This window comes from Macrotis lagotis, chromosome X (assembly GCF_037893015.1).
Source record: "Macrotis lagotis isolate mMagLag1 chromosome X, bilby.v1.9.chrom.fasta, whole genome shotgun sequence".
NCBI lineage: Eukaryota > Metazoa > Chordata > Mammalia > Peramelemorphia > Peramelidae > Macrotis > Macrotis lagotis.
Genome location: NC_133666.1, coordinates 86,537,961 through 86,563,500, shown reverse-complemented (window position 1 = coordinate 86,563,500; position 25,540 = coordinate 86,537,961). Strand labels below are relative to the sequence as shown.

The 25,540-nt window shown below is 38.2% G+C and overlaps 1 protein-coding gene across 1 annotated transcript; it reads left to right on the top strand.

The window, feature by feature from the left end:
* Nucleotides 1-712: 712 nt before the first annotated feature.
* Nucleotides 713-16,124, top strand: LOC141498473 (uncharacterized). The gene is made up of 8 exons (XM_074201673.1): nt 713-809; nt 1,204-1,259; nt 1,532-1,613; nt 1,884-2,270; nt 7,992-8,035; nt 9,229-10,041; nt 10,125-10,187; nt 12,528-16,124. The coding sequence occupies exons 3-8, from the start codon at nt 1,535-1,537 to the stop codon at nt 12,549-12,551; spliced, it is 1,410 nt and encodes a 469-aa protein (XP_074057774.1). The 5' UTR covers nt 713-809; nt 1,204-1,259; nt 1,532-1,534; the 3' UTR covers nt 12,552-16,124.
* The last annotated feature ends 9,416 nt before the right edge of the window (nt 16,125-25,540 follow it).

The following is a 25,540-nucleotide window of genomic DNA, read 5'->3' as shown; positions in this document are numbered from 1 at the left end:
ATACAGTCCCAGGGGACAAGAGGGGTTTCTTGGACTGTAAAACTTCAGAAGCCCTTGGCACTTTTATAATTATCAGGCTGTATGTGATCTCACACAGGTCCCATTATTTCCCAGGCCTCAGTTTCCCCTGCAATCACGGGATGTGGGAGGGAGGGAGAAAGGGGTGCTGTGGTTTTTAATTTTTCTGAAGACCTTGTCAACATCATACCTCAGAGCTTGTGGCTGATCTCATACTCGGTCCTTTAAGCTCCCAATGTCTCCGTTTTCTTTAAGGTCACAGGAGGGAGTTAAATTTTATCCCTTTTTTGCAAAACATTTATTCTCACCGTTACAGCAGTCATTTTATACATCCTATTACTCAAGTGTCAGCACGGGGGCGGGGGGGGGGGGGCTAAGAATGGCTGCTCTGAACTGTGGGCTGCATCCTGCATGGTTACAGTTTGGATACTGCGCAAGATCTTCTGACCAATCAGAGAGGGTCTTCAAAGTTGTGCGAGGCGGTCCCACATCCCTACTTGTCACCTGGAGCCTGAATGAAAACGAGGCAGGCGGTGTTTTGCCTGATAGGTCCCAGTCCCCAGGGTAGACTCGGCCAATCCTTGTGCGAACCGTGCTTGAGAGACGGCAGATGGAACCAATTACAGCGTCAGTGTTCGATGTTGCCTCTCCTCTGGGCTGGTTCGAGTGAGGAGTGCACTCCCAGACACGGATCCTGTGAGGTTGGGAGCTGGGCAACTCCGGTCTTGACTGGGCGTCATTTGGATCTGCTCTCTGCAGGGTCGGGAAGTCCGGGAGGGAGCTCTTCGCAGGTTTGCTTCCTGAGATTTCTAGTGCTCTCATCTAGCTGGTCGAGGGCCGAGAGCCTTGCTGGAAGGTTTGGGTACTTCCCCAGTCACCTGTGAAATGGGGGTGTGAGGGACTGGAGGCCTGGGGGTGGGCGGGAGGAAGGGAGATCCTAATTTCCTTGGAATCTCACAGGCCAGAGATGATGTCCAGGGAGAAGGTAGGGCCCGTTTGGACGGGGCCGAATCCCGGACTCCAACCCCACTCCAGTCCGTCCTTCCTCTGAACCTCTTTGAGGGAGCGGAGGGATCGACTACAGCCTCTCAGGATTTGGGTTATCCCCGCTGTTTTTTTTTTTAAGAGATGGGAGGAGTGATAATGGTTGATCTTTGCTCAAACGCCTTTTTTTTTTTTTCACAGAAGAAGAAATTTCAGGCCCTGAGGAGCCTAGCGACTCGATCCGGGTCCCGCGGGCTGTAAGTACCCGAGCCCGCCTTGGGGCTCCTCCCTACCCTCTGCAGGGTCTCTCCGTCCTGGCCTCGGCCCGGTCTCCCTATGAGGGAAACCTTGTTCCAGGCTCTACCTAGTCCTGTTGAATCACTTTTCCCAAAAGTTTAATTCCCCCTCCCTACCCCCGATTCCCTCCCCCCGCCCCATTCCTCCCATGTCCTGTCTAACACTAGATGATTCCATGTCTGACCACCTGGTGGTGGTGGTGTGTATATTTCCCTATCCTTTCCCCATTCAGGTCATGGAGGCCCCAGAATTGGAGGACGTGAAGCCTGTGGGGCGGCTGCACCTGTTTAGCAGTGTCCGAGGTCCTGAGAAAGGTCAGCGGGTATTATTGGGTACCCAAGAAAGAGGGAGAACAGTCAGGGCAGAGTGCGACCTTTCTTTTTATGATTTTATGGTCCCTAGTAGTCCCCAGCCCCAACACATTGTGAATCGTCTATCTTTTCTATAGAAAATCCTCTAGATCTTCCGCATTGTTTTTAAATGAATGATGAGGGAAGCCAAACAGAAAATTCAGTGAACAGCAGGAATGAATGGGACAGATTTCTGACTTTAGAAATAATACCTCATCAAATTTTTGCTCCCAGATTTCCTGCTCTATCCAGGGAAGAATGTGGTTGGCCGAAGACCAGGCTGTACTGTGGCTCTGCCTTTTCTATCCATCTCCAAAATACATGCAATAATTGAGATTCCAGCCCAAGGCACATCATCTATCCTTCGAGATTGTGGTAGTCTCAATGGAACACGCCTCCTGAGACCTCTCCGGCGCTTAAGTCCAGGGGTGGACCACCAGTTGGGGGACCAGGATTTGGTATTCTTTGCTAGCCTGCCTTGCCAGTACCACCATCTGGGTGTCCCCCTACTTTGTGACCCACAGGAGGTTCTAATAATGGAAGAGACACCGAGTGATCCTGTGATGGGGGGACCTCAATTCCAGGAGACCTTACTGGCTGAAGACTCAAAGGAAGAAAGAGGTAAATTTCAGTTATAAGGAGGTGGTGGCTTGGGAGAAGAACCTGGGGAATATTAAATTACAAAGTTCATTCTTCTCCCCAGATTTCTTCCTTTTTTTTCCCTTCTTTCCTTCTTTCCTTCCTTCCTTCCTTCCTTCCTTCCTTCCTTCCTTCCTTCCTTCCTTCCTTCCTTCCTTCCTTCCTTCCTTCCTTCCTTCCTTCCTTCCTGTACTTGTGGGTGCTTTGCCCAAAGGCCTGGTAAGATTTCTTGGGGTTTTCATGCCTCAAATTACTCTGGCTCTCCTTGATTGGCCAACAATGGGTCTCAGGCTAAGTCTGCTTCGTCATTTTTTTGGTCCCCAATTTGAAAGTCAATGTAAATAGCAATTTTGTTTGCTATTTTGGCCAGAAACCCTGAGGGTCTTCCCCTCTCAGACCACTTTTTCTTCACTGTGCAAAAGGGGCTCTTCTTGATTCTTTTCCTTCTTACTTGCCTTAATTACTGAAAAACCCTGAGGGTCTTACCCTGCCAGTTTACATTGTTTTGGAGGAGAAGCAGTCACTCTTGGCTTCTTTTCTCTCTCAACTTTGATCATTGAATGGGCCTTACCTAGCTTTAAAAGATCAAAATCTCCAACTCTATCCAGGGTCATCTCCAGATTCATATCTGGCCACTGGACCCAGATGGCTTTGGAGGAGAAAGTGAGGCTGCTGACTTTGCATAGCACCCCCTCACTTAAATTCATTCACTTGCATATCATGGCATCACCTCTCTGATGTTATGATCTTCTTCAAAAAGGAAGGACAATTATCAATCATCAATGATACTGATTTTAATGATGACTACAGTCTCCAGAGGACCTCAGTTGTGGCACCTTTGGTAGGAACTCAACCTTCTTTCTTGGAAAATAGAAGTACTAATTTTGTAAAGGAGGGTCTTTCAGTGAGATGTGCTAAAACACACTTGGAAATGTGCCAGTCTGATATGGGGGCAGTGATACAGCTAGAGAAGACTATCCAAGTAGTGCCACCTGTGTTCCATCTGGAGAAAGATTAGGTACCCACAGGTGGGACAAATAATACATATAAAAAAGAGGAGGGGGCCCCAACACAGTTCTCCACAGTATAGCTTATTTGTGGATGTATGGTTTCTTTAATTTTAAACAAATACAAAATATGAAAAAAACACTGTCATGTATGCAGCAAACCATAAGAGGATTCACAAAATTAATCAATTTCCAATGCAAGTAACTCTATGTAATAAATACTACACATGTTCAAAATTGTCCATCTTTCCTTTGCCTCTTTGTAGGTTTTCTTCTGTTTCTATTGTACACTGCTTTATTTTTTTCATATAATTGAGCATGGCTATATGCACACACTATATATATATATATATATATATATATATGTATGTATATATATATATGCATACTCACACATGTATACTTTTACACATGCTCACATACCCACCAAATATAAATATATTTATGCATATATATTCATATAAATATTTGAACATACCCACAGATCTACAAAGATACATATACACATAAATATTTATAGATACTATAGTTTGGTTTGTGTCTATCTCTCATTTTTTAAAATAATTCCTGAAAGCAACAACTTCTCCTCACTCCTCTACTTTATTTCTACTTGCTACCTTGCCTTCATGTTCCTTATTCTACCATCCTACTAAGAATCCTTCCCTTTCACATTTTTCTTTATCCCACTATCATTGTTCTACACATCCTTCTATATACCCTCTTATCCAGTTCCCTCTAACTCACTACTCTTCCTATCCCTTCCTCCCTTCCTCTTATTTCTTTCTGACTTTAAAAGGTTTTATACCTCTCTCTCTCTCTCCCTCTCTCTCTCTCTCTCTCTCTCTCTCTCTCTCTCTCTTTCTATATATATATATATATATATATATATATGTATGTATGTATGTATGTATGAATATATGTATTATTCCTTCTTTAACCTATTCTTGCTCAGAGTAAATTTCTAGAGCTACCAGCTCTCCTTCCATATCTAATTTCTCTGTATCAATTTTTCCTCTAATCTTTCATTTGTATACGATGATAGTGTTTTAAAATTCTTTCCTATATTGTTTTACTTTTAAGAATCCATCCCACTCACCTCTACTCTAATCTTTCTGAAAAACAACCCAATCACTAATAACAATATTGGGTATATGGTTTACATTTCCACATATAGGAAGTAAACAAGTTGTCCATTTTCAATCTCTTGTAATTAGTCTGATATTTACCTTTTATTTCTCTTGTTTTTTGTATGTCAAATTTTCTAATAAGATCAGGTCTTTTTGCAACAAAATCCTGAATGTCTGGCAATTCATTAAATTTCTATTTTTTTCAGGATTATGCTTAACATTGCTGGGTATGATATTTTTAGTCATAACCCTGTTCTTTTACTCTTTTGTTATATGGTGTTCTAAGACCTGTGGTCTTTTAAAGTAATCACTGGTAGCTCTTGTGTAATACTAATTGCCTCTCTGTCATATTTGAATTGATTTTTTTCTTGTTGCTCTTAATATCTTCTCCTTAACCAGAGGGTTTTGGAACTTAGTTATGCTATTCTTGTCAGTTTTCCTACTAAGATCCCTTTCAGGTGGTGGTGGATGAATTTTTTCTATTTTTAATTTCCCTTCTAGTTCTAACACTTCAGGACAGTTTTCTTTAATTTTTCTTGTTTTATTGAAATAAGTTTCTTTTTTATTATAGCTTTCAGATAGTATGAGTATTCTTTCTTTTTTCTTTCTTTATCTGTTTTTCTTTCTTTATCTGTTCTCCAGATTGCTTGTTTTTCCTATGAAGAGTTTCACATTTTCTTCTATTTATTTATTCTTTATGTTTTATTTTATTATTTCTTGGTCTCTTATGACTTCACTGTCTTCTTCTTGCCCAATTCTAATTTTCAAAGAATCTTTTTCTTCCTTAAGATTCTGGATCTCCCTTTCCAATAGTTGACTTTTTCTCCATAATCTTTTTTTCTTGGATTTTTCTTATTTTCTTTTTTAGGTTTTCCTCAATATCTCTTATTTGATTTTATAATCTTTTTTGAGGTCTTCTGTGAATTCTTTTTGGACAGGTAGCCATTTTACATTACACTTTGGAGTAGGAGAGGCTTTATTTTGCTTCAGTATTTCCCTCTAAAGATGGATCCGTGTCTTCCCTATTCCCATAGTAACTTCTTTTGTTTGGGTTCTTTCTCCTTTGCAGGCTCATTTAAAAAATTATCAGCAGGTTATTGTTATATTCACCTCTACTTCTGGGGTGTAGGGGATGGTACCTCTGGTCTCAGGAGATTTGTCCTGAGCTCAACCTTTGTACTCCTTATCCCCTTGGAGCCACAGCTGGGGCTCCTCTACATTCTGTGCTGTAAATTATCTTACTCCCTGAGAATCTTCCAGTAGCTATAACTTTCACTTTTCCCCTCTGGTTTGGAACCAAAACTGAGAACTCAGTTCTCCTGTAAGTGTCCACAGTCAACAATATCCCTGTGTCACTGCTTCTGTATTCACATGGCACTCATTTAGTGTGTGCTGATTCCTTCTTGCTAGAACCAAGTTTCAGCAGCAAAACTGGCCCTCAGTCCCTTATAAGCAGAAGTTTCCTCTCTTCCCCCATTCAGAAAACTGACTCTTCACTCTATCCTGGAGGTAGGAATTCCTGTGGCCCAGGCAGAGGCTACCTCCCAAACCAGCTGCCCCTCGGGCTCGTCTCTTGTTTCAGGAAACCCGTTTTTCAGGTATTTACAATTTACTTGATCTGAAGTCCTGGAATCTTTCTTCGGATATTCTCTGGTTGTCCCAGGAGAACCATTGTTCTGCTCCAAATCTTATTTATTATTTCCACTCTATATCGCCCTGATGTACTTTTTTGATTTGTTTGTGGAGCAATTCTGGAGCTTGGAATTTCAGACCTACTCTGCCATCTTCCCAGAATCCTCTCCACAGCACATCATGAGAAGGACCAACATCCCATTGGTGGAAATGGGAACAGCGACACATATGCAGATGACAATGGATCTCTGACAAATATGAAGAAGCCAACTTTTATCTGAAGAAAACAGTGGGGTAGCGTGTGCCCAGCTGGTGATCAACTCAAAAGGACCATTAAGAAAGTTAGGTTCCAGGATAGGATAACTATAAGAAATCTGGAGTAAGACCTCTCTCCTTTCCTAAGGGACTGCTGAGTAGGGCATGGTGGTAGAAACAAACACTCTAGGGAAGTCAGCCAAGTACTTTGGAAAGGAACTCAGAATTATATGAAAGGACATCATGATCCAGATGTGGAAGGTACTGAAGACTGTCAGAACAAGATTGATGGTGAGTTTAGAGTCTCCTTCCCTCAATGTCCAATCTTCTTATAGTAAACAGGAAAGGTGAGTTGAGTGCTAGGCCTGAGTCAAGTATTTTTTTCAACACCTTTTTAGAATATGGACCTGGATTAATAAGATATTTAGTGCTTTGTAGGAGTGAATCAGAACCATGGAGATGAGTCTCATCTTGGAATCAGATGCCTAAGTCCCTAATGGGAATAAGAATTCTGTTACTGTGTCCCCAAGGGGGAATAAGACTTGAGAGGAGACGTTCCCCATGGTGGGGCTGAGGGGGCTGTTGAGGCAGAAACTTAGATCCAGAGTAGATGTTTATGCTCTCTTTCCTTGCATAATAAGTAGTAAATATCTGAAAGAAGAGGAGCCCATGTAAACTCTCCTGTTCACCCTAGGGTTAATCTATACTCATAACCTCCAGTTTGCATGTATCTTGCCCTCCCCCAATGCACAGTCATTTATTTTTCCCCGCCCCACCCCAGCTCGTCAATTGTCTTACTCAATAGTCTATAAAACTTAATTATATTTTGATTCTTATAACACCTCTCAGTCTCTTTCTCTCGACTCCCCCTTTATGACCAGACGAGCCATGGGAAATCTTAACCACAGGGCCATTCTGCTCAGAGCAGTGAGAGGCATCAGGAACTCAGTTCATCAACTCTTACATTGCAGCCCATGGAGCTCATCCCTCCCCAACTAGAACAGCCTCAGATCTACAACCTATCAGCCAAGAAAAAACAGCGCCCTCAAGGAGTCAAGGCACACAGAATCCAAACATAGAGATCCAGAAAAAATCTATAGAGAGTGACATGGAGAACCAGGTGATAGAAATAGAGATCCCTAGAATATCAGAGAGAAAAAGTAAAAAGGGGACCTTGAAGAGAAAAAACATTGGCAAATAAGGTAAAGAGATCCAAGAGAAAAAAGGATGCATCCAGTGGTACAAACAGAGATACCAGAAGGAGGACAGTGACATACAGCAGGTAGAGGGAAATGGAATGCTATGACAGATTCATCTAAAACTGTGGAGAAACAAAGGCACTGAAAAGGAAATGGAGAGACAAAGCCCCTGAGAAAGCCATATTTGAGAGACAGGAACCAGGAAAAAAACAAGAGTGGGGTGGTAGAAATGAAGGTACTCAGAGAAATGCTGCAAAGAGAGGCAGAGGGACAGATGTCAGAAGAGTATAACCAGAAGGTCCAGAATCCAGCTCCACTTCCAAAGACTAAAGTTGGGGAAGAGGACCTGCAGGAATTAGCCTCAAATCCCCAAATCCTCAGTGATAGTAGACATCAGAGAGGTGAGTGACAGAGGAAATCTTTATTTCAATGCCTGTAAGGTTCCCAAGAACCCAACCAAACTGATTTTCTCTTCTTGCCCAGGCCTCCATGACAAGAAACTTGTGCCTCTTGAGGAAGTATCAATGGTAAGAGCTCTTCCTCTTTGCTCACCACCTCTGCTTTTCTGGTATGCTACACATTTCTACAAAATCGTTTATTTGGCCTTGTGTTCCTGATACTCTGCATAGTTTCTTTGCCCCATTCCAAATGCCTTTTCATTGTCATTTCTGACATTTCCATTTGCATTCTTCTCCCCTCTTCTGTTCTTTCCTATCATCTAATTTCCAGTTTAGCCACCTCATTGTCAGTGTCATTTATGACTATCCATCTGTTTAGCTCAAGAACTCTTTGGGATCTTTCTTACCCACAGACTCCCAGTAAATCAGGGGCTTTCTTCCTCTTTTCATTTTTCTACTTGTTTTTGCACATCCTCAGAATAACATATTGTAGAACTTTTTGCTGCACACTGTGGGGGTGGGATGCAGGAAGATCCAGAAGAAGGAATGAATGAATAAAACATTTCTTTAGTGCTTACTACCTGCAAATTGCAATACTAAGCTAGGATTACAAAGAGAAAAGTATGACAGGTCCTCTTCTTCAGAAACTCCCATTCTTATGAGGGAGAGAACAACATAGGAAGATTTTACCTGCAAGTCAGATGGAACCATGGGCCAGAAATTTACACTGATCAAATAGTGGTTTCTGAAAGCAAACCATTTGCCACTATTCTGGAAGCATTGCTATTCCTGAGGTTCTTGGGTCCAGGGATTCCAGGCTAGCTCCAGCAGGGTCTCAGGGGAGGTACAAGTCAAAGTAGTGGGGGTGATTTGATTTGCCCCATGATGCCTCCTAACTGTCCCTCAAGGGTACCTCACATTTTACTTCATCTAGTTCAGCTAGGCTGACTTGCCTATTGTTTGTGTGTGTGTGTGTGTGTGTGTGTGTGTGTGTGTGTGTAGAGGTGATAATTTATAATTTGTGGGGATGTCTAGTCCATTGAAGTTGACTTCCCAGATAGTGGTTATGAGGGCTAAACCAAAAGCTGGACCAGTGATTTGAGGAGAACTGCCCCATAGGTGGTCAGTAGGAAGATAGCAGGGTAGCAGGTGGCTGCCATGAGGAAAGTGGGGCCCTGTCTGATAATTTTTGATAGCTCTTTCCTTTGAAGAATTGCCAGTTTGATGGGGAAAAAACAAAGGAAGAAAGGCAAATTTATATTGTGTGAGCTTGAATATATTAATCCTATCTTTTCCTTGATCACTATCCATTTTATCTACAGGATGACCAGAATTCCTCAGATGTACCTTCTGTAGCTTCTATAGTTCCAGTCCCTGAAGCCCCAGCCCCTGCTTGGACTCCCAGAATCACCTTGTCCAAACTGCTTGAGTCTTTTTCCTCTCCAGTTTCCCAGGAATCACCTATCTTGGGAAGGGGAAGAGGAAGGGAACAGGAAAGGGAAAAGGCAGAGGAAAGGAGCCAGGGAAACCTTCAAGCCCCAAATATTGAATCTCTCCTCCCTCAGGATTCTAGACATAAATCAGAGTCTTCTTTCCAAAGGCAGATACAGAAACCTTTTAATCGGTCCTCTGTACCAACTGCCCCCTTGGTCCCTGAGCTCCATCCTGCCATCCCTAAAGAATTGCCCCTAGTGGCTGAACCCCACCTTAAAACTTATCAGAGGCTGAAACGAGAGGCCACCCAAATGGGTGCGTCTACCCAAATTTTACCAGTCCTCTATGAAAGCCCCTTTTCCATTCCAAGAGAGAGCTCTGAAGCCTCTGTGCGAGAGTCCATGGCTCTCCAAAGTCAGAGAGTAGGAATGGGAGAAACTTGTGAGTCACTCCCAGTCACCCCAGAGCCCTCCAATTCTCTGATACCTGAAGCACCTGCCCGACGAGCTAGCAAGAGCCAGAGGGTAGGGGCAGTAGGGATGCCTGGCTCTACTGTTGAGGTCCAACCTAAATTCCGAGGACTAAAGCGGACCCCAGCTACCAAGGAACTCTCTCCATGCCCCAAGCAATCTCGGAGAGGTAGACCCTGGAGACAAGCAAACAGCAAGAAAGAGGAAGATAAGAAGACAGTGGATGTTGAGGTAAGTTGTGGAAGAGGGATAAGCATTAGTTCATGAGGATGAGAGCATATTAAGAACTCATTTGTGATCTTTCTTACCCACAGACTGCAGTGAAGACCTCTGAGGGGGCTGTAGAAGTAGCACTCAAGCCAAAGGAGAAGGTCAAGGTAAGGCCTAGCCAGAGCTTGGGGCAAGCTAGACTCAGTCAAGATGTAAAAGCTCTCTGGTTATGGAGAGGAATTTTGTAAGAAAGGCAGAAAGTTTTGGTTAGTGGTAGAAAAGGATCCTTTAATAAGGTAGAAACCCTTAAGAGGAGCCAATGGGGAGGTAGAGACTTGCTGGGCTTCACTGAGTGATGACTTCTCTTCCTCCAGGTGCTCTTCACAGGTGGAGGCACAAGCCGAGTGGTGGCTGGAAGTCTGGCTAGTTCCATGGCAAAAGCCTCAGACTTGGTGATAGATTGATAGGCTTCTAGACCTAGAATAAGTAGGTCCTTATGAAATATGAATTTTGGTTTTGCGGGCATGTTAACAATGGAACTAGTTTTGGAACTACCTGCTTTACCTCAGTTTTCCCTATAATCATTAGAGAGTCTTGTCTTCTTAAAACCCTGAAATCCTTGTCAGTTCTATCTTTAAGAACCTTTGAGTAATCACACACAAGTCCCTTTAGCTTTTTAAACCTCCTGTACAGTCACTGATGGTTGGTGTCTTAGATTCTAAAATCTTTTAATGCCTTGTCTACTGTAGTCCCTTAAAATCACAGGAGGGTCATATAGTTTATTTTTTTTATTTTAAACATAAATATAAAAGTTGAAAAGAGCAAAAAAATCTTTTCAAAGTAAACAAGATAGGATTATAAAATAATAAATTTTCATTCCAAGAAACTTATATAATAAAGATTATGTATTGTTTTAAAAAATGAAGAGCTTTATTTTTTGCTAACTTGTTGGTTGTCTTACACTATAGTAACTTTAGTTTATATTCTCTTAAGCCCTTGTCAGCTCTATTTCTTGAGGCTTATTATTGATCTTGAACAGGTCTCTTCAGTTACCTAGGCCTTAGTTTCCCCTTTAGCAATCCGAAGACCTTTGTTCAAAACCTCTGAAGGCTACTTCTATACCTAAGAGAGTGTGGGTGATCTCACATAGCTTCTTTCAGCTTTCTAAGCCTTAGTTTCCCCTACAATCATATTATCAGGAGTAGAGTTGGACTCTAAGGACTCTGAAGACCTTGTCAGCCCTAAGTCTAAAGTCTTTTATGTAATCTCACATAGGGCTTTTCTCCTTCAAGGCCTCAGTTTCCTCTGTGGTAATTAGAAAGCCCTGTAGTCCAAAACCTCTGTGAAAGCTTTATCAGCTCTATATCTAAGATCATAAAGGAGGGGCGACTAGGTGGCATAGTGGATAAAGCACTGGCCTTGGAGTCAGGAGTACCTGGGTTCAAATCTGGTCTCAGACACTTAATAATTGCCTAGCTGTGTGGCCTTGGGCAAGCTACTTAACCCCATTTGCCTTTAAAAAAAGCAAAACAAACAAAAAAACACCTAAGTTCATGAAGGTGATTTCACACAGGTTCCTTCAGTTCCCTAGGTCTCCATTTCCCCTAAAATCACAATGGGTGGGTGTTTTGGACAGAAAGTATGGGAATAAGGTAAATTCAAGAAAATGACATAAAAAATTAAAGGATTAGAAAGTGGAGTACAATGGCTGCAGAAAGAGAGATCAAAAGGGGTAAATTATGTCATATGAAGAGGCATGAAAGGTCTATTATAGTGAAGGGGAAGATGGGAGAATGGGTGATAAGCATTATGTGAACCTTACTCTCATCAATATTCTCATCAAAGTAGGAATAATATATGGAGTAGTTGAATATAGAAACCTATATTCCAGACATGAAAGTTAGATGGAATGTGCTGAAGGAGGTAGAGACTTACAAAAAAGGAGGCCAGATCAGGGAAGATGATAGAAGTAAAACACTCGTTAGGATGGGATGGATGAAAGGAAAGAGAAGACAAACAGGAAGACAAATGGAATGGAAGGAATTGCACAGTTAGCCATATATCACAAGGTTGTTTTACATGATGACCAGGTGGAATTTATATACTAGGAATGCAGGATTGGTTCAATATTAAGAAAACTATTAGCATAATTAATCATATCAATAAAAACCCAACAAAAATCACATACTTATCTTAATAGATACTGAAAAAGCTTTTAACGAACTACAGCACCCATTCCTATTAAACACTAGAGAGAAGAGGAATAACAGTAATAGTCATCTTTCAATGTCAAAAAGAATCACACTGATGAACTAAATGACTGGTGGTATGACTTGCACAGTTATGTTTATTATAGTAAGAGTCATGCTGTGCAAGGCATCCTCACATGTCTTTACCAGAATAATTCCATTCCATGGCATGATTGATAGGAAAAGAGCTACTGGTGATGGTGTGATGGCTACAGGAGTCTCTTGACCTTAAATTTCTTTCTTTTTCTCCTATATCAGGGAAGCATCATGGTGCACCATTGAAACAAGCCAAGCACCAGCATGTGTTACCAATGCAACACCCCGATATATCCAAGCATCTCTTGATGGGCGGACTAATCATCAGTATGTCCTTTCCTCTCAGACCTTCCACCTTTGTGATACTCAGCAGTATGATACTATTGACCATAACTTTAAAATTAGGACAATGTCATCTTGCCATTCATAGCTCTATTCTGCTGTGCTCTGTTAGTACACTCCCCAAAGGTAACCAGAAGCAGCCAGAACTGCAATGTTTTCTAAGGTGTGAGTTCCTCTCTAGGGGCAAACCCTTTCCATGTCAGCCCTGTCCTTCACAAAGAAAAGAGAACTCTCCTGGGGCTCCCACCAGCTTTTCTGGTATTGGTGACATTACTGCACTGGATGTCTCACAGTGCATTGTTTCTGCCATTCTGAATTCAGGCATCCTAAGCCAACTCCCTTTCAATTGACCAAGAAAAATGGAAGTGATTTCCTGTCCCTATTGAATAACAATTGCCCACCTCTCAGGGCCCAGTGACCCTTGTTCAACTACTCTTCATATGGAACCTTTCTCCACTTCAGGCTTCAAAGTTCTCATTTGAAAAAGGGAGCATTCCTTAGGGCAACTAGGTGGTCCAGTGGATAGAGCACCAGCCCTGGTGTCAGGAGTACCTGAGTTCAAATCCGAGCTCAGACACTTAATAGTTACCTAGCTGTGTTGCCTTGGGCAAGCCACTTAACCCCATTTGCCTTGCAAAAAAAGAAAAAGATAAAAGGGAACATTCCTAAAAATAATCAGCAGTGTCTGTATTAAACCATCAGAAATCATTATGTACAATGGGGATAATTTAGAAGCAGTCTCAGTGAGATCAGGGGTGAAGCAAGAATGCCCCCTTTTCACCAATATTATAATATAAATGTTAACTACAGCAATTAGAAGAAAAGAAATCAAATTTTATGAGTCAATGAGGAAACATAGCTTATCACTCTGTGCAAATGATCTGATGGTTTACTTAAAGAATGCAAGAAAATCAACTAAAATTGCTTGAAATAATTAGTAACTTTAATCTACATGAATTGATGCTGAATGAAGTGAGCAGACTCAGGAGAATATTGAACACAGTAGCAATGTTATATGATGATCAACTATAAGAGACTTAAGTCTTCTCAACAATACAATGATCAAGGACTATTCTAAAAGACTTTTGATGGAAAATACCATCCACATCCAGAGAAAGAACTTTTGCATCTGAATGGACATCAAATCATACTATTTTTTTACTTTTTAATTTGTTTTTTCTTTCTTGTGATTTTTCCCATTTGTTCTGATTCATCTTTCACAACATGACTAATATGGAAATATGTTTAACATGACTGTGCATACATAATTTATATCAGATTGCTTGCTGTTTTGGGGAGGGAATAGGAAAGGGAGGGAGGAGAAATATTACAAAAATGATTATTGAAAACTATCTTTACATGTAACTGGAAATAAATACTATCAAGATTTTTAATAGATATATAAATAAAGATATATAAAAGATCCAAAATGAGCAAAATCACTGATAGAAATTAAGAATAGAAAAAAGAATAAGAATAATAAACAGGAGAAAAATTAAAATATGTACAAAGAAAATAATGATTAAAAACATTAGCAAAATTGCAGAATACAAGATAAACCCACATAAATCATCACCAACAGAGCCCAACAGCAAAATATGGAAAGAGAAAATTTAAAATAATTGTAGACAAGGTAAAATACTTGTGAGTATAAATGCCAAGACAAATCCAGTAACTGTATGAATGAAACTGCAGAACACTTTTTCTCACAAATGTCGAACAATTGGAAAAATAGGAATGGCTTTTGGTAACACCAAGCTAATATAATACAAATGACAATTTTGCCCAAGTTAATGTACTTATTCAGTACTTTCCAATCAAACTACTGAAAAATTTTTGATAGACCTAGAAAAATAACAAAAAATTCTTCTGGAAGAAAAAAGATCAATAATACTGAGGGAATTATTCAATTGGGAAATGGCTTAACAAACTGTACTATATGTATGTCATGGAACACTACTATTATATTAGAAACCAGGAGGGATGGGAATTCAGGGAAACCTGGAAGGATTAGCATGAACTGATACTGAGGCAGAAAAACCATATTACAGCCTAACAGCAACATGGGGTTGTTGACCAACCTTGATGAACTTGCTTATTCCATCAGTGCAACAATCAGGGGCAATTTTGGGCTATCTGCAATGGAGAATACCATCTGTATCCAGAGAAAAATTGTAGAGTTTGAACTAAGACCAAAGATTATTACCTTTAATTTAGGGGGAAAAACCGTTATTATTTATTTTTGCTATCTCTTATACTTTATTTTTCTTCCTGAAGGATGATTTCTCTCTTATCACATTTAATGTAGATCAATGCATACCATGGAAACAATGTAAAGACTAACAGACTGCCTTCTGTGGGGGGTGGGGAGAGGGAAGCAAGATTAGGGAGAAAAATTGTAAAACTCAAATTAAATACAATCTTTCTTTAAAAAAATATTAGGGAAATTAATGAAAAATTAATACAAAAGAAAATGTTCTGGCAATCCCAGATCTCAAACTATATAAGCAGTAATCACCAAACCTATCTGGTACTAGGTAAGAAAAAGAGGGTGAATCCTTGGGAAAATTAGTTACACAAGACACAGTAGTAAATTGTTATAGTCACCTAGTGTTTGATAAATCCAAAGACCTCAATTTTGGGGATGAAAACTCATATCATGACAATAAGATTCTGGGAAAACTGGAAAGCAACAGGACACAAATTAGGTATAAATCAACATCTCACTCTATGTACGAAGATAAGGTAAAAACAATTTGTTTATAAAAAGTGATAAAAAATTAGAAGTGCAAGGAATATTCTATTGCTCAGATATATAAGGAAGGGAAGAATTCATGACCAAACAAGACCCAGAGAGCATAAAAAATATAAATAATTTGGGGGGCGGCTAGGTGGTGTAGTGGATAAAGCACCAGCCCTGGAGTCAGGAGTACCTGGGTTCAAATCTGATCTCAAACACTTAATAATTACCTAGCTGTGTGGCCTTAGGCAAGCCACTTAACCCCGTTTGGCTTGCAAAAAAAAAAAACCCTAAAAATATAAATAATTTGATACTGGTTAAAAATATGTAGTCATGCAAAAATTTCCATAATAGTCATGTAGTAAAGAAAACATTGAGCCCCCACCCAAAAAAGAAACTTTAAGAAAAAGAAGGAAAAAAGTGTGTTTCAATCTTTATTCAAATATCAGTAGTTGTTTCTTTGAGGATGTATAGCATTGTTTAATATAAGTCCTTCAGAGTAGTCTTGTGTCAAAGCACTGCTGAGAATAAGTCAGTCATTCACAACTAATCATCCTGCAATATTGGTGTTAGTTTGTAGGCAATACATTTCACATTGCATCTGCTCATATAAGTCTTTCCAGGAGAGAATTCTGCTCATCATTATTTCTTATAACAGAATAAAATTCCATCACAATCACATAACATAATTTGTTTATCCATTTCTCAACTGATGAACATCCCTTCAGTTTTCAATTCCTTGTCACCAAAAAAGAGTTGCTATAAATATTCTCTGATATATATATATATATATATATATATATATATATATATATATATGTCCTTTTTCTTCCAATTTTTCATCTCTTGTGGAATAAGAACCTAGTAGTAGCATTGTTAGGTCAAAGGTTATACATAATTGTATAGTCCTTTGGGCAGAGTTCCATATTGCACTACAGAATTGTTGAATCATTTCACAACTCCTCCAACAATGCATTAATGTCTCATTTTTTTCTACATGCACTCCAACTTTTCTCACTTTCCCCATCTGTCCTTTTATCTGAGCCATTAGGTGTAAGGTAGTACCTCAGACTTTTTGTAACTTGCATTTCTCCAATCAATAGTGAGTTAGAACATTTTTTAATATGACCTTAGATAACATTGATTACCTCATCAGAAAACTGTGCATATCTTTTGTTTGTTCATTTATCATTTGGAGGATGCTCATTTTTATAAATCTGATTCAGTTCTCTGTTTGAGAACTGAGGTCTTTATCAGAGAAACTTGGTTGAATATTTTTGCCCATGGTTACTGTTATTTACTGTATTTCTCTCCATTCTATTCCTTCTCACACTCATTTATTCTATTTTTTCTCCTTTCATCCTGTCTCTCTTCAAAGTATTTTGCTTCTGACTGCCACTTCCCACAATCTGCTCTCTCTTCTATCACCCACCCCTCTTCTCCCATCTTCTTCCCCTCCTAATTTCCTGTAGGATAAGATAGATTTTTATACCCAATTTAATGTTTATGTCATCCCCTCTCTGAGCCAATTGGATTAGAGTAAGGCTCATTCAATCTCTGTCTACTTCACCTTCTTTCACTCCACTGCAAAAGTTTTTTCTTGCCTCTTTTACATGAAATTACTTACTCCATTCTTTTGCCCCACATTTGCTGCACTGTACCCCCTCCCATTTCATACTCATTCCTGGTATCAGAACCTCCTTCTTTTGAAAAATTTAATAAAAAATATAAATTTCTAAAAAGACTGGAAATTCTTTCTGTTCCACATTACTCTAGTAATAAACCTGGTTTTCACTTAAGTCTTTTGACCTTGTAATTGCCTATGGACATTATGACACTCCAGGTTTGACCTTTTATATTCTAAGAGCTCTCTTGCTGTGATCTAGCTTCTATCATGCTCCTCCTTCTCTTCTCCAAAGCTACTCTCAGTCTTGGCATCCTGTGTATTGAAATTCCACTGTATTAATAAATTGCATTCTTGGTCTCAAAATATCTTCCACTTGTTTTAATTTTTGGAGGGGTGGGGTGAGAAAATCAGGGTTGAGTGATTTGCCCAGGGTCACATGGTAAGTGTCTGAAAGTAGTTTAAATTTCAGTACTCCTAACTCAAGAGCTGGTGCTATATGTACTGTACCACATCTCCCACTTTCTCTGTTCTAGTGTCTCTAAAGATTGACATTCCAAATTTTTCAGGCTAAAGTCCCCAGTTTCTGGATTTTAAATGTCCATCAGTGTCTGATGTTTGAGGGGCCATGCAAGACATGCAATTTTTGTTTGCAAAATCATATGATGATAAATTAGGTCAAGGTATTATTTTCTTTTTATTTATTTGATACTACAATGAGCAAGGGTCTTATCAATATGCTGATTTCGAAATAAAAGTTGTTTTTCGTAGCAGTTTTTGAACTTCGCATGATGCTTTCCTGTCAAAAATTTCTCTATAGTCATTTTTACTATAGCCACAGAAATAATAGTCTTTACTAAAGAAAGAAGTACAGGGAGCTGCATTTCTTTAGTATGCAGGAATTTTGATTTTCAAGGAGGAGTTCTTGCTAACCAAAAAATTAATAGTAATCTCACTAAATTCTTTGAAAAATCTGGTTGGATTTGGTTTTATTTTAGTGTCTCTATTTTTGTTATCCATCTCTGATGTCCAATAAAAATTAGATGTGAACAAGTAAATAATCGACAAAAATATATATTCCTACTTTTTAAATGAGTAAAAAAATGACCAATATTTGAGTCAATAGAGCTGTGTATACACACACATCCATATATGTTTTTATATATACATATATATACATATATGTATATATATATATATATATATATATATATATATTTTTTTTTTTTTTTTCCCCTTGTGAGTTTTTCTGTTGGGATGAGCCTTCCTAGGCAGATGATTTCTGTTCTTTGAATACTCACCCCGCACCCAATATATAAAAATCCTGTTTTCTAGGACACTGAAAGAACTGCCCTTTTCTTCCCAAAAGCCACTCTTTGCTATGAACTGCCCTCTTCTAATGGCACTGCTAAAATTTTCTTTGACGTTTGTACTATCTTTGTGCTACCACAACTTATATATCATAGATTCTCTATATTTTTCAATCCAAATCTGGTCCTCCAGAAGCTGAACTGATAACTTAACTAGTATAGTTTGTATTCACAGTTCCAGAACCTCAGGAACATGGATCATTAAAGGGTCCCAGGAAATCACAACAGTGAAATTTCCAAGTGGTTGACAACTGGGATTCTAAGACCAGCCATTACTAGGATAAGTAAGTATATATTTTTTTTCCTTTTTTTCTTAGATCATTATTACAATGCAAGTGAATGTAACCATTTGCAAAGTTTTATATATATTCTTTTTATTTTTTTAGTTTTTTGCAAGGTAATGGGGTTAAGTGACTTGCCCAAGGCCACACAGCTAGGTAATTATTAAGTGTCTGAGGCTGGAATTGAACTCAGGTATTCCTGACTTCGGGGCCGGTGCTCTATCTACTGCGCCACCTAGCCGCACCCCATTTGCAAAGTTTTAAAACTAGCCATTGTATTTTTATAAGTTCTTATCCTGCTCCATGGTATTTACCTAAAACTGAAAACTATTTATGCCCACTCAGATTATTCTTAAAGTAATGCTTTACATTGTAACATTTAGTATTTAAAAGTCTATCCTACAGCATATCATTGTAGGTTCTCAGAGTTATGCCATTTGGAAAATTGGAGTACACACTCCAGTCCCAACATTTGGTGTTCTATCCTGGATTTCTTATTCCTTCTTGTAGAGCCTCTCCTCAGTCTCTCTTCTTCCCTATGGTTTCTCTGAAAACTAAAGTGTCCTCTCTCCAATACCCATTTCTTCAGAGAATTTTCCTTTCTTGCTTCTAAATATCACCCAACCTCTTAGGACAAATCTTGGTGTGGATTTTAGTTTCTTTGATTTTCTTAGATATCCCTGAGTCTCAATAGGTATTCTATTGGAATCAAGAAATGATGTGGAAAAAATTCACACATTTGAATCATCTAGCTCAGTATTCCAGGATTGTCTAGGTCAGCATTATAATTACTATCCATTCAGGATTGTACATTTCCATTAACCTCAGATATTACAGGTTTCAAGTCAGGCTTGCAAAAGAATTCTGGTTTTACAATCTTTCCTAATCGTTCAGTTGAAAGATAAGACTTACTTCCATGCTAGGAAATTAGTTACTCTAAACTCTAGCCTACTGCTAACTTGATCACTTTCATGGTACCTGAAAGCCCAGACATTCAGTTTTTAAGGACCTTCTCAGATTGGAGATTCTCATTTCTAAAGGAACCCCCTTTTAAAGATCTGTCTGGGATTATTTGCTTAATTTTTTTCTTGTTTTCTGTGAACAACACCCTCAAGTCTTAACCATAGACTTATTTCTACATAGTAATCTTCTTTTTTTCGAAGTCAGTGTTATATAACACCATGTTTTAATGTTCCAAACTACTGAATATTGAGTATCATTTATACCACCACCAAAAGCTATCTTTCTCAATGAAACAATTGCAGAGGGATCGCACTGGTTTTTCTCTACAGATATTTAGATTTTGTGAGGTTTGTGAACTCTCTAGGTAATCATAGGGTTAAAGATGTCATTTGCTTGTTTTTATGTCTTACATCATGTGAAAAATATACTTTCTTATTTTTAAAGTTAATTAGAGATGGCTAATATTTGGACCCAATAAGAATATTTCTTGTTCTTTAGTTTTCTGTCTTGCCCAACTCCTCTTGACACCATAGACCATATCATGCTAGGCGCTTCCCTTTTCTTTTCTGTTTCTCCTTCAAAATCTCTCCAAATTGTTTTCACCATTTTTATGTTACTATCTATGCATCCCTTACTCTTGCTTTTGCCTTCAATTCATCTTAATATCAGGGTACTTTAGCAATGAGATTCATTTTCTCATTATGTGACCAAGTATTGAAATTTTATATTCAGTGAATAGCCTGAACTAATTTCTTTCAGTATTAATAGTTTTTTTTAATGGATAAGACTAGAAATGAAAATCAGTCTTGGTATATATGAGATTTTTCATGCTAAGACCCATGCATATTTAAGTTTTTTTTTAAACTCTCCCAGCTATCTCATAGAAAGGTTTTTAAGACTCTCCAAGCTCTGACCTTTAGTATTCTAAGCGATCTCCATTTCCTCTAATAACTTTTCTTCTCCATGTCCTCCTCCCTCTCTCTTTCTCTTCTTTGTGGCTCCTCCAAGTCTGGTCAGTCTGTGTGATCAAATCCCACTGCTTCTGGCCATGTCCTTAATCAAATCCAGAATAGCTCCATCTCTCTCTCTCTCTCTCTCTCTCTCTCTCTCTCTTCTATTAAGTCCCAACTCTGACTTTCTGATTTCTATACCTCATCTACTATAGGATTCTTGGTTCAGTATTTCCATTAATTCAGATATTCTAACTTCTACTTATCTTCTTCAATTTACGACTTTGGCTTCGTTTTCCATTCAAAATTAGAATTTTGAGGAGAATTAACCCTAAGCAAGAAAATTATAATCTAAGTTCTCATCCACCTCCAAACTACCTCCTTGAAATGTAAGTGGGATGTCAGATAGTCAAATGTTCTAAGGACCTTTCTATTCCTCATATTTTGGGTTTTAAAGCTTTACCACCCAAAATTTAAAAGGTTTTTAGTTTTTTAATTACTATCATTATTATTTCCATACACAGGAGCATTATAAATTTCCTGGCTGAAACATAAGTATTTTTAAACTATTTACAAAAATTGTTTTCTCTGGAACTATGGTTGTTCAAGTTCATTAAAATGTTACTTCCAAAGGTTATGAAGGGGGCGGCTAGGTGGCAGAGTGGAGAGAGCACTGACCCTGAAGTCATGAGTACCTGAGTTCAAATCCAACCTCAGACACCTAATTTCTTAGCTGTGTGGCCTTGGGCAAGCCACTTAACTCCATTTGCATTGCAAAAATAAAAAAAAACCTTAAAATATTTTATGACATACTCCCCCACCATTATATATATAATTCGGGAAAAATGTGGTATCATCCTTAAAAAGCATATGTGGTAAAGAGTTATACAGTTCTTGGAAGTGTTTTTTCTGCATTCCTCAGGGTGTTTGCCATGAATACGATGAAGTTTTTCTGTGAGTTCCTTGTAAAGTCTTGTGTCTGTCTTTCTTCATTGTATCCAGTCTGTCTATCATCATCATTTCCTGATGCAAACATTGAAATCAGATCAGCCTCTGTTGTCTTAGGAATACTGATAAGAGCACAATGAGAAGTCCAAAGCCTCATTTCTTTTGAATTTCTTTTTTATCTGAATAACATTTTTCCCAATTATATGTAGAGATTTCAACATTCACTTTTTCAAAATTTTCTCCCTCCCTCCTTTGCCTCCCCCTCCCAAAGATAGCAAATAATCTGATATAGCTTATATATCCAAAATCATGTTAAACATATCTCCATATTAGTCATGAAGGAAGTCTTTTAACTTATCATTCGTCATTATATATCACACTTGTGTGTGTGTGTGTGTGTGTGTGTGTGTGTGTGTGTGTGTGAGTGTGTGTGTGTGTTTATTTGATGAAATGTAGAAGCCAGTATGTCAGTGGCAGGACTTAGAAGAACACAGAGAGTAGGAGTTGTTCTGGAGGTGATAAAGGAAATGGTCAAAAGCAATGGAAATTGACCACAGAGAATAGCATGACTTGGAGGAGCAATGGAGGAGAGTAAGAGAGGTAGAAGAACATGGAGAAGGAGAGATATTAGAGAGAGAGAGAGAGGAGACCTCTTAAATCAACAGAGGGACTCAGAATGTTGAGGGTCCCAGAAACCACTGTAGGGTACTGCTGGCAGTACTCTAAGAATATTGATCTCTATTTTTGATTGCTTGGTGAACTCTGACGGCAAAATGATTAGCTCTGAATGCACCTTAGAATAGAAAAATGTCATGAATGGCAATGATACATTCTCTGATAATTCGTTGACCAAATGTTGACCTGATGTAAGTCATTAAAAAATGAAAATTAGATTATTCTTATGAGATCAAATCTAAATTGCAATTTAATTTTGGAGATAAAAAAGAAAAAAACCATGGAGCCTTAAGATATTGGTGGAAATACTATCAGTTTTGCGTCCACCCCAAAATAACCTTACAAACCTCAAATATATGTACATAAATACCACTGCAATCCCCTGCAACTGCTTTATTGATAAAGATAACTCTTCATTATGCTATTTGTAATAATGCATATTCAGTATTTTGAGGTCTTTTATTTTCTTGTTTTATATAATAAGGAAGACTTCTGTTTGGAGATCAATAAATGGGTAAGATGTTAGAAACAATAAATTAAAATTAAGTAAAAATAGACAAGTAAAAAGATATCTAAGGAAGATGCTACTTTATATATGAAAATCTCCTATCTGGAAAGGTTCTCACAAAGTAGAATATCTGATCTCCCAGGAACCATGCAAGTTGGCAAACTTGTGATAAGCTAAGACTTAGAATGTAGATTTTCTCAGCATGGCTGAGCAATGGATGGTGAGACCAGAATTTTTGAACCAGTATTTGACTTGGAATGTAGAATATCTGAGCTTGATATAAATATAGTATTTAGAATACTAAGCTGAATGTGACTGTAGAGACAGAAATGCCAATTGACTAGGAGAAAGAGAATGGGAGAAGTTTAGAGGTAAAAAATGAAAATTGTTTGAATAAAGGGGGATTTTAAGACAGATAATATCAAGTCTCTGAGAAGCCTTAAAGAAGAGAATTAGAGATTGAGAAGAACCTTTAAAAGAATTGATATCTATTCTAGGAGAGAACACCAAAGGTCAGGGTTCATGTGTCCTCCAATTTTAACTATGCTATAGCGGGGAAACTTCTAAGAACCCTCATGATTTGCTGTGGAATATGTCTTCTTATTCAAAATGTCTTAAATTTCAAGGATAATTTAAATAATTGATAATTTAAAACATATTCTTAATGTAAAATATATTATCCAGTCCTATGTAAATAAAAAAGAGAAGAATTCAGAATTTTTGGATGAAATGACATTTTAACTTACTTTATAAGTAAAGGGGAGACAACATGGTGATGCCAAGCTAGGAAGTTTCCAGAACTTGTCCTGAAACAACTTTTAATGAAGCCTCTAAACAGACTCTAAAGTGACCACACACACACACAGACACACACACACACACACACACACACACACACACACACAGACACAGTGAAACAAGTTCTCAGTTCAACATATCATGGAGGAACTTCAGGAAACATGAATCTCAAATGGATAAAAAGTGGATTATAGCCTAGCATAGGTGGGAGATCTGGAAAGCCAGCAGGAATCTCTTAACCACAGCATAGCTCATGTCCTGGCTCGGCAGTCCACTAGTATTGAGAGGTCAGCATTGAGAGTCCCAACCCCAGGTTGGAAAGCAAAGTTTGAGACCAGGGACACTAGTGTATCCAGTGGGACTAGATTGAGCAATTCTAACCACCTGAGAGCACCTGAAACAAACCATAGCCAATGCCACAGGCTACCAGTAGCCCTTGACCCAAGCATAAAACCCTGGGACTATACCCCTGTGCCCTAGGAGCAAGGCACAAATATCAAAGTGGGAAAAAAACCAAAAAAGAACAATAGATAGCTATTAATCTGATAATGATGATAAAATGCCATCTCAGAAAAGAAAAGCAGTGAAAAATGTGCATATGTCAATGTTCAAATTGGTTTATGAATTGGTCTCAAATCCAGAATCTCTTGGAAGATCTCAAAAAGAATTTTAAAAAAACCAAAGAAGAGAGGAAAAAGAAAAATGGATAAAAATATGAGAACCAAGCAGGAGAATTATAAAAATTGATTAAAGAGTATCTTTAAAAGTAAAATTGATGGGACAACCAGGTACCACAGAGGATAGAGCACTGACCCTGGATTTAGGAGTACCTGAGTTCAAATCCGCCTCAGACAATTAATAATTGCCTAGTTGTGTGACCTTGGGCAAGTCACTTAACCCCATGTCATTGCCTTAAATAAAAATAAATAAAATTGGCCAAATGGAAAAGCAATGTAATTTATTGAAAAATAAAATTGACTAAGTGGAAAAGAAATATAACTTATCCAAAAGTAAAATTAAGCAACTGAAAAGGGAACACAAAAGTTAACTGAAAAAAAAAACAAAATGATAAAAACTAGAATTGGACAAGTTAAAATGAATGACTCTGTGAGACACCAAGATTCCATCAAACAAAACCAAAAGGCTGAAAAAATAGTAGAAAATATAAAGTACCTCTTTGGAAAAATGACCAACCTGGAAATAGATCCAGAAGAGATGATTTACAAATAATTGATCTACATGAAAGTCATGATCAACAAAAAATCTTGCAGAAAATCATTGTGGAAAACTGCCCTATTATTCTAGAACAAGAAGATAAAATAGTCCTTGAAAGAGTATTTTGTCCACTCCCAGAAAGAGATCCCAGATAAAAACTCCAACAAATATTGTAGACACATTTCAGAATTCTCAGCTAAAGCATAAAATATTGCAAGCAGTCAAAAAGAAGCAATATCAGGGAACCACAGTAAGCATTATTTATGATTTATCAGTTTCAATATTAAAAGTTTGGAACTTTGAATACAACCAAGAATCCATTACCCTGCAAAATCTAGGATATTCTTTCAAAGGAAAAGATGGATTTTCAATGAAATAGAGGATTTTCAAACTTACCTGATAAAAAAGACCAGAATTGAACAGAAAATTTGTTCTTTAGTTACAAGATTCAAGACATGCATAAAAAGGTAAATGGAGAGGAGAAAAAAATTAGTCAGTAATATTAAACCATGTACATCCGTACATAAGAAGTTAATACTTGTAACTATTGAAAATTATATTTCTCTTAGGATAATTAAAGGAAGCCATATGTAAACAGAATGTTTGGGTAGAGACTGAACATGAAAGTGTTGATGCTTTAGCAGATACTTTAGCTCATAAGGGTAGTATTTCTATTGGAACAGTTACAATGAGTATACATAAAGGGTGTGGGTATTAATGAATCATAAAGTGATTTTGCTTTTTTGTGATACTTTAGCACATGAAGCTTGTAATTCTAGAGAGAGAGTTGGAGGAAGTATATTTGGAAAAAGGATGTGGGT